At 39.6% G+C, this 14798-nt stretch overlaps 1 protein-coding gene across 1 annotated transcript in view; it reads left to right on the top strand.

Moving 5' to 3' along the window:
- The first annotated feature begins 884 nt into the window (after positions 1 to 884).
- LOC131858848 (uncharacterized) overlaps positions 885 to 14798 on the top strand; it is a 33255-nt gene continuing 19341 nt past the window's right edge. Inside the window, exon 1 of the mRNA XM_059212314.1 lies at positions 885 to 1584. Coding sequence (XP_059068297.1) covers positions 885 to 1584 — 700 coding nt within the window. The remainder of the gene's footprint in view (positions 1585 to 14798) is intronic.

The following is a 14798-nucleotide window of genomic DNA, read 5'->3' as shown; positions in this document are numbered from 1 at the left end:
CCTCCTGCGACAAATGAATCATTGCCTGATGCTAGGACATATCCAGAACCTAACTCCCAACCCTATCAGGTGGAACCAGAAATGAATAATGCAGACAAAGTGACTATACTAAGTCAAATTCTGACTACTCCGCTAGGCTCTCAGACTATGAACACTATTGAGGATTGCACAAGTGATACTGATACAAGTAACTCAGACCAGGAAGATGAAGAAGATGTCTTGAACAACCTAGATCCCAGATGCATTATCTAATCAGCCAATACCCTCTTGGGCAGAGAAAAAGGGGTTAAAGGTAGGAAAAGCAATAGACAAATTAGGGAAGAAAAAGCAACAGAAAAAGGCATTGTCAGTGTTCTGGACTTCATGAAAAATTCCAAGGGAGGCAACCCCTCCCTTGGGCAGAAATGAGAATCACATCATGGAATGTCAGGGGCTTAGCAGCCCCTGACAAGAGGCACTTGGTCAAAATATCTTTAGCCAAGTTAGAGTCTGAAATGATTCTACTTCAGGAAACTAAATTGAATGGTGATAAGGTGTCCAAATTCATCAAATTTTGTTATAGATGGGAGGGACTGTTTCAAGACGCCAGAGGTATTGCTAGAGGTCTTGGAATCTTATGGAACTTTGAAGTCTTCGAGGTGTTCCCAATAGCATCCAATGACTTTTGGATGGCTTGCAACATCGTATACAAACTAGGAGGTATTGTTTTTCCCCTGTTTAACATCTATGGGCCGATTAAGACATATGAAAAGCTACGAGTATGGGCAAAGATATATGAGCAATTGCAATTATTGGAGATGCACAAAGTAATCTTGGTTGGGGACTTCAATGCAATCTTAGATATTGATGATAAGGAAGGAGGGCTTAGAAAGAGCACATGAGTAATGGAAGACTTCAAAGAATTCATTTCAAATTGTCAAGTGGTGGAGGTTATCCCGAAAAATGGTAAGTTCACTTGGACCAACATAAGACTTAACTTCTCAAAAATTTCTGAAAGATTGGATCGTTTCTTTGCTGGGGAATGGTGGATTAATGGCAGTTTCTCCATCAATACTAACATCGTCCTGCAAGCTGGATTAGATCGTCTCCCTGTTACTTTGTCTATCAATCATGAGGCACCTAAGAACAAAAACTACTTCAAATTCCAGAGTATGTGGTGGAGGGATCCTAAATTCATTGGCCTTCTTAAATCATGGTGGTTGGAAAGCAAAACCTTTTCGGGATCTCCTAGCTTTTGTTTTGTAAAGAGAATTCAATATATCAAAAACAAAATCAAGCACTGGAACAAGTTCTCATTCAAAAATATCTTCTCTGGAAAACTCAGAATTGAAGAAGAATTGGAAGATATCAATAGTAGAGTTATGCTGGTAGGGATGGTCAGGGAAGACTTTCTTAAAGAAAAACTCCTTAAGGAACAATATGCGGAGCTGTTAAACAGAGAAGAAGTCTATTGGCGAGATAAGTCGAGAGCGTTATGGATTGCTGAGGGCGATCGTAATACAAAATTTTTCCATGCGATTTCAAAAGTCAGAAGGAACAAGAATAAAATCACTCCAATCATAGATGATGGAGGAACATTGAGAAGTACTAAGGCTGATGAAGAGGGGAAAACAGATTTGAAGGTCAAATGATCAAAACATAATGAAATAAACATGCAGAATGCTAAAATATCATTAAAAGACCATTTCACCTTGCTATTTTACCTTCTCCTTCAGATTGAGCTTGATGAAGTGAAGGCGCCCCTTGATAATGCTCCACTTGATGTGCTCCTTTGATTGCTGAATGTGGATGGCTCTCCAATGTTGTGCACAAATGGAATGGATTTGAAAAATGATAAGGATGAGATGATCAAGTTGCCAAGATGATTTCCTGGGCTCAAAAGGGCAGCATAAACTTACTGGATTTCAAGATGTTTTTAATGAAGGGATAGAGCCCTATTTTATAGGAAGAGGAGAGGAAAACATATGGCTAGGATGAATTCGAGATGAAGGGCTAAGATTTACTTGTGAGCTCACACAAGGTCCAAGAGAGAGTGTGGAGACCAAGAATTATACCTTAAAGGCATTTCGTATCTCCACACTCCACAAGATGCATTGGAGGAATTAAAAATTCTCCAAAAAAAAGATGTCATGGGGATTGGAGGAATAAAAAAAAGAATAAAAAATTCCTTGGGAGAGGGGATGCTTGGAGGAATGTGAGATTTCAAAAATCTTACATTCACCTAAGAAAAGAGTATTTAAAAGCGAGGAGTTGACTTTGTGGCTAATCATGCTAATTAGCCATTAACGATTCATTAAGAGGGGGATTAGAGGAAATGTTAGGTGGGATTAGGATAATTTGACTAGGAGAGAGAATGAGTGGAGGGAATAAAAAATTAGAAGAATAATGTTAAGTGAGTGTAGGGAGTTTCTAGAAGAATTTATTAGGTTAATGATGAATTAAGAAGATGATTTGTAGGAATCATGTAGGTTAACTAATTAATTGAAATTAATTAGCTAAGAGGAAGATTTGTGAGGATTTGATTTTTTAGAAGAATAAAGAAAGGGATTGATTTATTAAATAAATCAATCACATGCTATAGTGACAATATTAATTATATTTAATTAATATTGAGGAGAATTTGAATTAACATAATTAATTAATTAATTATGTGAGGCATTAAAAATAATTAAAATAATTATTTTTAAGTGTCTACATTTTGCCCCTCTTTGAAGTGAGGTGTGATGACGCATTGATTCAAAGAATAATCTTGTTTTGATGTTGATATTGGTTTGATAGGATGCCCTAGCTCTTGATTGATAGATTACGGTATGGTGATGCCCCCTCGGGAAATCAATTGAGGTAATTGATCTTTGGAGTTTTGTGAGATTGATTTCCCGATAGATTTGATTCGATTTGATTGATAAGATCTAGATTCAGTCTGGTCTCAGGAAGGATTCATCCTGTATAAGACATGATTGATCACAACGTCTGGTTTTAGGAAGGATTCATCCTGTATAATACATGATCAATCACAACGTCTAGTTTCAGGAAGGATTCATCCTGTATAAGACAAACATGATCAAAGCGTCTGGTTTCAGGAAGGATTCATCATGTATAAGATATGATTGATCACAACGTCTGGTTTCAGAAAGCATTCATCCTGTATAAGACATGATGGATCACAACGTCTGGTTTTAGGAAGGATTCATCCTGTATAAGACAAACATGATCAAAGCATTTGGTTTCAGGAAGGATTCATCCTGTATAAGACATGATCGATCACAACGTCTGGTTTTAGGAAGGATTCATCCTGTATAAGACATGATCGATCACAACATTTGGTTTCAGGAAGGATTCATCCTGTATAAGACAAACATGATCAAAGGGTCTAGTTTCAGGAAGGATTCATCCTGTATAAGACATGATCGATCACAACGTCTGGTTTCAAGAAGGATTCATCCTGTATAAGACATGATTGATCACAACGTTTGGTTTCAGGAAGGATTCATCCTGTATAAGACATGATCGGAGCGTCTGGTTTCAGGAATGATACATCCTGTATAAGACATGATCGATCACAACGTCTGGTTTCAAGAAGGATTCATCTTGTATAAGACATGATCAATCGCAACGTATGGTTTCAGGAAGGATTCATCCTGTATAAGACATGATCAGAGCATCTGGTTTTAGGAAGGATACATCCTGTATAAGAAACAAATTAGAATCCGAATTGATTATGTGAGGCAAAATAGAGGAAGAAAAATTAGGGTGGAAGGGATAAATGAGGAAGATATATGAAGTAGTCGTGAGGTATTTGGAAAGAAGAATAGGAGATGCGAGACCGCAGAGGAAAATGGGGGCAATTGAGAACTCCATGGGATTATTGAGTTTAGGATTTGATGGAATGATGGTGAGATTTTGTGCACAACAAATGTGGAGAGCCAACCTAGTTTGATGTTGCCCTGAGTGACTTGCACCACTGATTATAGAAATCAGGATGCCATGAGAAACCCAGGGCATGGACTGACTCTGTAGACAAACAAGAATTTCTTGCACACAACAATGCAAGTGTTAAGAAACACTAATACAAAGTTGTGGGTTCGTGCAAGGAAACCCTCAAACACACTGATACCTCTTGTACACGAGAAGGTGAGTGTTGATAAACACTAGTACTAGCCCATCGGTTTATACAAGAAGGATCCAAAACATGCCATACTATGTGTATGCGGGAAAAGCGGGTCGATAGAACTCAAAATATGAAAATATTCCAAAAGACTTGTCCACACACACACACAAGACTTCTTGGTGCAAACTATGGAGTAATGAAGTATCACTCAACTTCCCAAGGTTGGTCCCATGGTTCTCTATCTTACAATGTCCCTCAAACCAATATTTTTGCTCTCAAATCACTGAGCAAAATGGTTTAGGGATGGCAAATGCAAGAACGAGGGATGCTTTGATAGATTTTAATATGAGATGCATCCTAAGCTATGCATGATCTTAAAATGCAAATAAACTAACTATAAGATGACAAGGTTAGCATGAATACTATCCTAACACGATATATTTAGTCTATGATTGAGCTAAATGATAAAGAAAGTATTCTAAACATGCATATTTAGACTAATTTCTATCTAAAAGAGAGGCTAAAATGATGAGCATAAAATGGTATGAAAGCTTGAATGTATTTGAGCATAAGTATGATACTACAAACTTGGATTGATAAAATGGAGGGATGAGAGCTCTATTTATAGCAAAAATAGGGTGATGGATGGTCAGGATTGAAAGAGTTAATCAAGGGTTGAGTTTGAAAGTTGGGAATCCATGTTTGTAATTTGCACCAATGAAATGGTGACAAATGTCAACATAGGGTTGGGTTGCGAAAAGGGGTTGGAGGCATTAAATGCCTGAGAAGACCTTATGGTTATCTAGAGGGTAAGGGTTAAGCTTAAGTTAGGCTTACCCATTGGATTAAGAGTTAATCCAAGGATAAACCTTTGTGCAAATGATTAAGAAATAATCATGGTCAAAGCATTAAAGGCTTGATGAGACCCTTGGGTTGGATGAAGGTTAAGTTAGGCAAAAAGTCTCTAACCATGTAAGAGGGTTGAATTAACCATTAATGGTTTGGGAGACTTTGGGAAATTAAGTGGTTGAAGACTTGAAGCCTTTAATGGTTATCAAAGACTTTAAGGGTTTGAGAAGTGACTTCCCTTTGTTTAGGGATGTGACAAACTTTAGAAGATGGGTTAGGCTAATTAGAAGCGATTAGAAGAGTCTAGAAGGGATTGGAAATAGGTTTTAGAATGCAAGTGGGAGATGTAGGAAAGTGCAAGTGGATGGAGGGATAATAGGATTTAATTGAAATAAAGTTAATTTAATTCAATTTGGTTGTAATTTGGGGAAATTAAATAAATTAGATTTATTCAATTTAGGATAACTATTTAATTAAGTTTTGAATTTAATTAAAAGTGGATAAGGGGGATTTAATTGAATAAAATGATTTATTCATTAGATGGGTATAGTGAATTTAATTGAGTAATTTACTTAATTAAATAGAGGAATGCGGGTAATTTAATTAAATTGGATTTAATTAAATAGAGAAATGAACATAAAATATTCATTTGGGAATATGGTCATATTTATACGTCTACATTTTGCCCCTCTTTGAAGTGACGTGTGTGCACATGTTATTTCAAAGAAAATGATGTGTTATCGTGATTTATGATCAAATGCAATTTTTGTGTCGCTCTTATGATTTGCAAGTCGTGCCTCAGATTTGATTTGATGTGTGATGCTCCAGATTCGATATTTGATGGTGATGCCCCTTCGGGAGATGAATCAATATTTTGAAAATTTTGATTGGATTTGATGAGTTGTGTGTGGTGTGTATGATTTCGTCTATGTGAAATGTGTGTAAATTGATTCATCTCCCAAAAATTTACAGATTTTAGGGTATAAGGGAGACCGCGACCATATTACATGCCCGATTCCTAACCCTAATTTCATTTTCCTCCTATAAAAGGGGAAAAGAGCTTTGATTTGATTCATTTGTGCATTGTTGACTTTGGAGAAAGAGAATTTGGTCTGAAGTCAAAATGCCTATTCCGTATTCTAGACATCGTTTTGAGCACGTTCGGAGGTACCGGAGACCTGCCGCATATGGACCACCAGTAAGTCAACACTTTTGACCCTTTTTTGATTTTTGATTTGGTCATTTTTGGTCATTTTTTGATTTTTGAAATTCGGTTTTAGCATTTTAGCACGTCAAATTTGCAAAGTAGCACATATGAAAATTTAGGTAGCGCATCAAGTTGATTTTTAGGGCTGCATCCGAAAAAAAAACTCATAGCACATAGCGAGTCTAGGGTAGCGCAAATAGTGAAAATAGCGCATGCAGCGCATAGGGTAGCGCTTTAGGTCAACAGGGTAGCGTGTAGGGTAGACCTAGCGCATAGGGGCCACAGGGGTTCGCATAGGTAAGGTGTTTTAGCACGTAGGGTAGACCTAGCGCATAGGGTCAAATAGGTAGCGCCAATGAGGTGTAGGTTTTAGCGCATAGTGTAGGTTAGGTGGCGCATGGGGGGAGAGATTTAGCGCGTAGAGTTAGTCTAGCGCATAGGGTAAATAGATTAGCGCGTAGGAAAAACAACCTAGCGCGTGGGTGGATTTTAGCGCAGCAAGAATCTGGTTTAGTGCATCCAAAAAAAAAAATTTGCGAGATGAGTTGATTTGTGAAATTGGTGTGTCGTGCTGTCATGATTTTCATGGATTTGTCCAATATGAGTGTGGATATAACTTGTTTTGATTTGCGATATTTCAAGTTATGTATAGATATCAATGTGTTGTGTTGATCAAAATATGATTTGTTTTTGCACTTTGTTTCAAGTTCAATGTGTGAAGCCTAACTTGCGTTACAAGCTGATATGGGTTGGAAACTTGAGTTGTTTTACAAGTTGATATGGGTGGGAAACTTGAGTTGTTTTACAAGTTTATGTGTTTTGGAGACTTGAGTTGTGTTATAAGTTTTGATATGGTTTTTGATAACTTGAGTTGTTTTACAAGTTGATATGAAATGATAGGATTTTGAACTTGATGTAGATGAGCAAATTGTTTCATGTTGTTGATGTGAGTTTGATTTTGATATCTTTGTTTTGATGTGGAAACTGATATTGGATTTGTTTTGCTTGTTTGACAGGAGCGATTGGGTGTGGTTCAGTCGCGGGAGCGATTTCTGAGGCCGTGGACATTGATTTCACGGTTGACCCAGGCTGACCTGGACATCATTGAGAGATGCAGTTTGACGTCCCTATTAGATATGCCTCAATTCACTATGAACCAGGGGCTACTTACAGTACTTATAGAGAGGTGGCACAGCGACACGAACACCTTTCATTTTGCCACAGGAGAGATGACAGTCACACCAGAGGACTGTTACAGGATCCTACGCATACCCGTAGTAGGTGCACTACTACCATATGAGCAGTCAGAGGAGGGCGATACAGAGGCACTTCGCCGCATTTTTCATGATGAGACAGTTTGCGGATATGAGATCCCATGGCAGGAGTTCCTAGACTTGGATTATGCACCCCTTCCATCAGTACTGGCAGGGTTTATTGGTTGATTCCTTTGTCTTAATCGCAGGTCAAAGGGATCCTCTGTGGGATGGGGGCTGGTATTAGAGGAGATGGTTACACAGGGCCGTAGGTTTTCATGGGGATCAACTATGCTAGCCCATCTGTACAGGGGCTTGCATGAGGTGGTATACCTCATTTACGGGAGTTTATCAGCTAGCGTGACGCTGTTACAGGTATGGTGTTGGGAGCACATTCCGGCTGTTAGGCCATTAGCAGACAGAGACAGGCCCGTTGGAGGTGCATATGCTTATGGATACAGGGGTCTAGTTGTCCAGCGAAAGCTGGGCAAACTAGAGCATTGGAGGAGAGTTTTGGATGACATTGATACGGTCACATGGCGACCGTATACAGGGTGTGAGGTGTGGGCAGAGGATGGACTGGAGATGCCCTATGTGTTCATGACTAGATACCTGATTGGGAGGACCCCATTTGTCATTGAGAGGTTTGTGGTGACCAGAGTGTTGAGACAGTTTGGTCGACAGCAGGGTATACCTCAGGGAGCTTGCTTATATGCACGGCGGAGGCAGGACGTAGCCGATTGGGGCCCGACCATTGATAGCGCAGTGGCGGTGGAGGAGTTTGTCAGGTTGGCAGGTCAGATATGGGATTATGCCTCAGAGATTTTGGATGTGGGCATGACTGATGAGTTTGCGAGATTGTTTGTTGCGCGGGCGGTGGCCAGGATATCTGATCCCAAGGAGATGCGACCGACATTTGATGATGATGATGATGAGGAGGGAGAGGGAGATGATGAGGATGATGGAGATGATGGAGGAGGAGGACGAGGGAGAGGAGTCAGAGGGAGATGGGGAGATAGAGGGAGGAGAGGAGATAGAGGTGTGGAGAGAGTAGTTAGATAGGGGGTGATAGACAGGGGGAGAGGCAGATTAGCTATTGGAGCTGGTGGAGAGGGGAGGGTGGGGGAGGTGCTAGCTGTAGTGGGGGGTACTGATGAGACGATGCGACCAGCGTAGAGGAGGAGGATGGATGTGCTCCCACCTTCAGCACCGAGGACAGGCAGAGTGAGAGGGGTTGCCCCTACACAGGTACCGCTACGGGTTCGGGTTCCTACTCAGGTTGAGGATGCTCAAATTCAGACCCTGTAGGTGACTGTATAGCAGCTGCAGGCATAGGTTTTGACATATCAACGACAGATTGCGTAGTTGACCACTGAGCGGGATACAGAGATAGAGCAGAGGGGACGAGCGGAGGAGCTTGCAGCCAGTATGCAGAGAGCAGCGGCGGGTGGTCCGATGAGAGACACCCTGAGAGAGCTATCATTGAGAGCTCAGGAGGCGGAGTACTACTGGTGGCATTATGAGGCTGCGGTACCTAGAGATCATTGAGTACAAAGATTTACACAGTCGAGATCTAGTCGATCTCGAGATACTGGGTCGCGGTCTGAGAGCCGAGGTGTGACAAGGCCACCGAGATAGGACCCTCCTGGAGATCCAGGGGTGGGGACATCTGGAGCAAGACCATCTCCGTTAGGGGATAGCCATACTTGAGAGACATGGTCTCTGTTGTATTTTTTATCATTGTATTCTTTGTACTGGACACAGTGATGATATATTTTGTACATTTTGATCATTTTTGGAGAGATATATATATATATATATATATATATACGACACCATTTTCTTTGATCATGTGGTGTGTTTATCTGAATGCATGTTATGTGTTCTTTTCTTTATGTGATGATGATGCAATGCTTAAATATATGATATAATGTATGATGCAGGATTTATGTTTTAATATGTTGTGAGATGTATCTTGAAAATGAGATGTATGATTTGATATGCTGTGCGATGTATCTTTGAAAATGAGATGTATGATTTGATATGTAATTAAATGTAAAATGATATGCAATTATGTTTTAAAACGAGATGCAACTATGTTAAAAAATGATATACAACTAATTGGAAAATGATATGCAATGAATTGTTTTTGGTAGCATCCTCATTCTGTATTTGCCATCCGATATAGCCATATGTTGTTTTCTTTCTTTGTAGGTATCATCATTGAGCATTGATTTGTCGAGAATATGTTGAAAATTTATACAAGCATAATGGTATAATTAAACCATGATGACCTGAGAAAAATTTACATGATGTTTTGATTTTGCAAGATAGCACAAGCGTCAAGGTATAATTGAACCAGGACGCCTTGAGTGCGTATTGCGTAAACAGACAAGATTAAATCATTTGTATGTGTGAAGTGGAATCATGTCGTCAGTGATATTTGATATATCACGTCTTGAGGCAAGTATTCACACAGTACAAGTGACCGCTTCCCAAACAGAAGACTAAGAAAAATATTGGAAGTTCCCCATGATCTCTAGCTTTGAAGCCTTTAGTGAGAAAAGGAAGAGAATCCAATAATTTAAAAAGTTCAAAATGCAAAAATAGTCAAGATTTTTATGCGATAATGCCACATTCAGTACTTCAGAAAATCATCCATCCTTGGTATGTCTGTGAATTATTTTGTTTTGTTTGGCGATAAAGCATAGGTTTGGTTGTTGGATGTCATGCGTTTGAGTTTTGTAAATAGTTTTGATGTCTTGAATGTTTGCAAGTTTTGGACGATTTTAGTGCCCCTAGCTGAGTGTGCCTCTTGATGTGAATATGTACAGTGAATTCCAAGCCATGGTGGAATGTGGTAAGAGGATATATATGGATAACCCAGGATAGTGACGACGCTAAGTATGTCCTGAATGGATATGTGCTAAGTGTCGGGTGATGGCCGATAGTGTTTGTACGGATAAAATGGTATGGAGAGAGATAGAGGAGCCGTTCTTTCACAAGAGCACCTGTTTACTAGGTTTTCACCATTTGTTTTTATTGTACTTTATGTTTTTGCTTTTTCTGGATTTTTTTGCTTGTTTTGGCTTTTTCCGTGCACGAGGCTACTTAAGTGTAGTACTTCTTTAGATGGATGTTGTTAGTTGGTTCGTCGAGCACATCTCCCTCTGAAGTTGTTAGCTGATAGGCACCTGAGCCATAGACTGATATGATGACATAAGGACCCAACCAATTAGGTTCAAATTTCCCTTTCTTTTCTCGATCTTGCTGATTTCTTGGATTTTCTTTGAGGACTAGGTCACCAATTTTGAAGTTTCTGGGAATGACCTTGTGATTGTAGCTCCTGCACATGCATTGTTGATATGCTTTGAGATGAGTGTAAGCATGCTGACTTCTTTCATCTAATAGTTCGATTTCTTGCAGTCGGTTAACTCGATACTCTTCATCTGGGATTAAACCTTTTAAAGAGACTTTGAGAGATGGGATTTCTACCTCCAGGGGTAAAATGGCTTCTGACCCATATACCAATGAGTATGGTGTTTCTCTTGTAGGTGTGCGGATGCTGGTTTTGTATGCCCAAAGTGCTGGATTAAGTTGTACATGCCAATCCTTGCCTGCATCATTCACCATTTTCTTTAGGATTTTTAGTATTGTCTTGTTGGATGCTTCTGCTTGACCATTTCCCTGTGGGTAGTATGGTGTAGAAAACCGATGTTGGATTTTGAATTTTTCACATAGTTCTTGTACATCTTGATTTTTGAAAGGTCGTCCATTATCTGTGATGATTGAACTTGGAATACCATATCTGCAAATTAGATAATTTAGGATAAAAGAGGTAATTTGTTTCCCAGTCACCATGGTCATGGGAACTGCTTCTATCCATTTGGTAAAGTATTCTGTTTGAGTTATAATGAACTTATGTCCATTTGAAGATGAAGGATGAATTTTGCCAACTAAGTCTAGTCCCCACTGACAAAAGGGTCAGGATGTCGTGAATGGCTACAGTTCCTGTGCTGGTGCATGTATCAGATTGCCATGGATCTGGCATTTAGGACATTTCTTGGCGAAGTGGTATGAATCTTTCTCCATTGTAGGCTAGTAGTATCCCATTCTTAGAAGTTTTTTAGCAAGAGTAGTACCACTTGAATGTGTGCCACAAATACCTTCATGAAGCTCGTGTAAAGCAGAATCAGAATCATTACGATCAAGGCAACGAAGAAGAGTACCATCTAGACCTCGACGATACAAAGTATCAACGGTGAGGGTATAACGGGCAACTTGCCGGATAAAGTTACATTTTTGGTTACGGGATTGGTCAATTGGTAAGATATTGTTTTTGAGGTAGTCGTATATTGGTCCATATAACGGAGAATCTGAACTAGTCAAGGCATAGATAACATGGGATTCAGAGTGGTCATAGGCTGGGGAGAACAGTTACTCTACCAAGAACTTGTAACGACTCTGTTGCTCTGGAATTTGTAGTAATGAAGCGATAATAGCCATTGCATCGGCTGCTTTGTTGTTCAATCTTGGTATTTGCTTAAAGGTGATGTGCACAAAATACTATTTGAAGTCGTCCACCATTCGCTTGTAGGGTAGAAGCTTATCATCCTTTGTTTGATAGTTGTTGTTGATTTGATTGATGACTAGTTGTGAGTCTCCGTAGACTTTTAACTCTGTGATTTTCCATTCTACGACCATTTTGATGCCTATAACCAATGCCTCATATTCAGCCACATTATTTGTGCATGGAAACATAAGCCTATATGATCTTGGTATAGTGTGTCCTTCACGAGTGATGAATAGAATGCCAGCACCATGTTGTGTATAGGATCCGTTAAAGTATAGGGTCCATTGTTTGGTAGAAAGAGCAAGAACGTCCCTGTCTGGAAATTCAATCTCCATGGTTTGTTTTCCTGGTAGCGGTGCTTCAGCCAGCTGATCTACAATTGCTTGTCCTTTAATGGCTCGTCTTTCTGTGTATTGTATGTTGAATTCACTGAGAATCATGACCCATTTAGCCAATCGGCCTGTAAGAGTTGCCTTGCTGAGTAGATATTTGAGAGGATCAATTTTTGCGACTAGCTTAATGGTGTGTGCTAGCATATAATGTCGGAACTTCTGAGATGCGAAGACCACTGTTAGGCAAGCCTTTTCAATGAACATATAGTTGAGTTCATAGCCATTCAATGTCCTACTGATATAATATATGGCTCATTCCTTTCCTTGTTGATCTTCTTGTGCCAATAGTGCCCCCAGTGATATATCTGTTGTGGAGATATATAGGATAAGAGGCTTTCCTGCGACTGGTGGTACTAGAACTGGTGGATTCATCAGGTATTGTTTGATTTGGTAAAAAGATTCTGCACACTTGGTCTTCCATCTGAATGGTACATTTTTGTGTAGCAAATGGTTAAATGGTAGACTTTTATCTGCTAGTTGAGCGATGAATCGCCAGATTGATTGAAGTCGTCCTTGTAGAGATCTGAGTTGACTGATATTCTTTGGTGGTGGCATTTCCATAATGGCTTGTACCTTTGCTGGATCTACTTCAATACCTTTAGCTTAGACTATGTAGCCTAGTAACTTGCCTGATGTAACCCCGAAGACACACTTCTTAGGGTTGAGCCTGACTTGGAATTTTTCCAATCGATCAAAGATCTTTGTTAAGATGCTTAGATGTTCTGCTCTGGTGAAGGATTTAGCTAGTAAATCATCCACATAATCTTCCATAAATGTGTGCATCATGTCATGAAAGATTGTTGTCATTTCTCTTTGATAAGTGGCCCCTGCATTCTTTAAGCCAAATGGCATAACATTCCAACAGTACGTTCCCCAAAGACAGGTGAACACGGTTTTATCTTGATCTTCTGGGGCTATTTTGATTTGATTATAGCCTAAGAAACCATCCATTAGTGAGAGCATTGCATGGCCTGTTGTGAGATCTACAATTATGTCGATACTGGGTAGAGGAAAGTCGTCTTTTGGACAAGCTTTGTTGACGTCTCTGAAGTCAGTGCATATTCTGATACTACCATCTGGTTCTGATACTGGAACGATGTTGGAAATCCATTCTGCATAGTCAATGGGTCGGATGAATCCGACATCTAATAGTTTCTTTAGTTCAGTTTTGACCATGAGTGCTACCTATGGATTCATCTTTTGTAGCTTTTGCTTGACTGGTTTAACTCCTGAAGAGATGGACAAGTGATGCATGATTAAGTGTGGATCCACTCCGGGCATATCAGCATATGATCAAGCAAAGTTAATTTGTTGTTCTTTAAAGAAAATGATGAATGCTGATCTTTCTTCCGCTGTCAGAGATTCTGCAAGGTGTATATATTTGACGGCTTCTGTGGTACCAATGTTGATTGATTGAGTGGGCTCAATCAATATGGGTGATCGCTCATGAAAGTGCTCAGGAAGAGTGTCAAGTCTCCCATCGTTAGGTGCCTTAAAAAGGTTTTCACCCTCAGATGCGTCCTTTATTTTTACTTTTTTGTGATCTAGAGCTGCCATTGACTGGTTTTCAGCATTAGATCTTTCTTGTGATTTATTTTTGTGACTGAGAGACTTGGCACTCCCTGATTGGCATACATCGTTACTTTGTTCACTGGTAGAGCCTGTTTCTGGATTTATGGTACATAGGTAATGGATAATAGATTCATCATTTGGGAAAATTGGTATATCATGGATTTCAGGTTCATCCCAGTCGATGAGGTCAGGAAAGACAAGCGGTAAGGAATCGTTAGGTGGATCAAGGTCTGCTACTGTAAATGTTAAGACAGAGGTTTCATTGTGATTGTTCTTGGTTGCAAAAGAGTCCAGGATTTCATTGAGGTCTTCGATGGTATTATCTTCCATATAAACTTGTTCATAATGTTTCTGTTCGCTTTCCTTGGCGTCATAGATATTCTGTGGTCCAAATTCAAGAGGTCTATCTTCTGCATTAGGTTCTTCTTGAGAAAGGGATATGGAATCAGTATCATTAGGGATATCTGTAGTAGCATTGGAGCAGGTACCCCATTCATATTCATTGGAATCAGTCTCAGAGGCCTCATCCCATATTCTGTCAGTGTTGTAAACTGGTATGTTATATGGTGAAAACAAATCTTTGATGATGGATACCATTTGGATAGTTTTGTTGATTCTGTGTCAGATCCGGCTTCTACTTTCTATATTTGTTCATAGACTATGCTTCCTCAGGGAGGAATAATGGTATCCGGAGATGATATGATTTGTTCTTGAGATATTGGTGTTGGAATATGAACTACTGCTGTAGATATGGCCTTCTTGTGGCTTATAAGCTTTCCCTGATGTAACTTCTGATCTTGACATTCCCGTGCCTTGCGGATTATTTCTGCTGATTCAAAGAGTG

This window comes from Cryptomeria japonica, chromosome 10 (assembly GCF_030272615.1).
Source record: "Cryptomeria japonica chromosome 10, Sugi_1.0, whole genome shotgun sequence".
NCBI lineage: Eukaryota > Viridiplantae > Streptophyta > Pinopsida > Cupressales > Cupressaceae > Cryptomeria > Cryptomeria japonica.
Note: the sequence above shows the minus strand (reverse complement) of the source record. Positions and strands in the feature narration are given on the sequence as shown.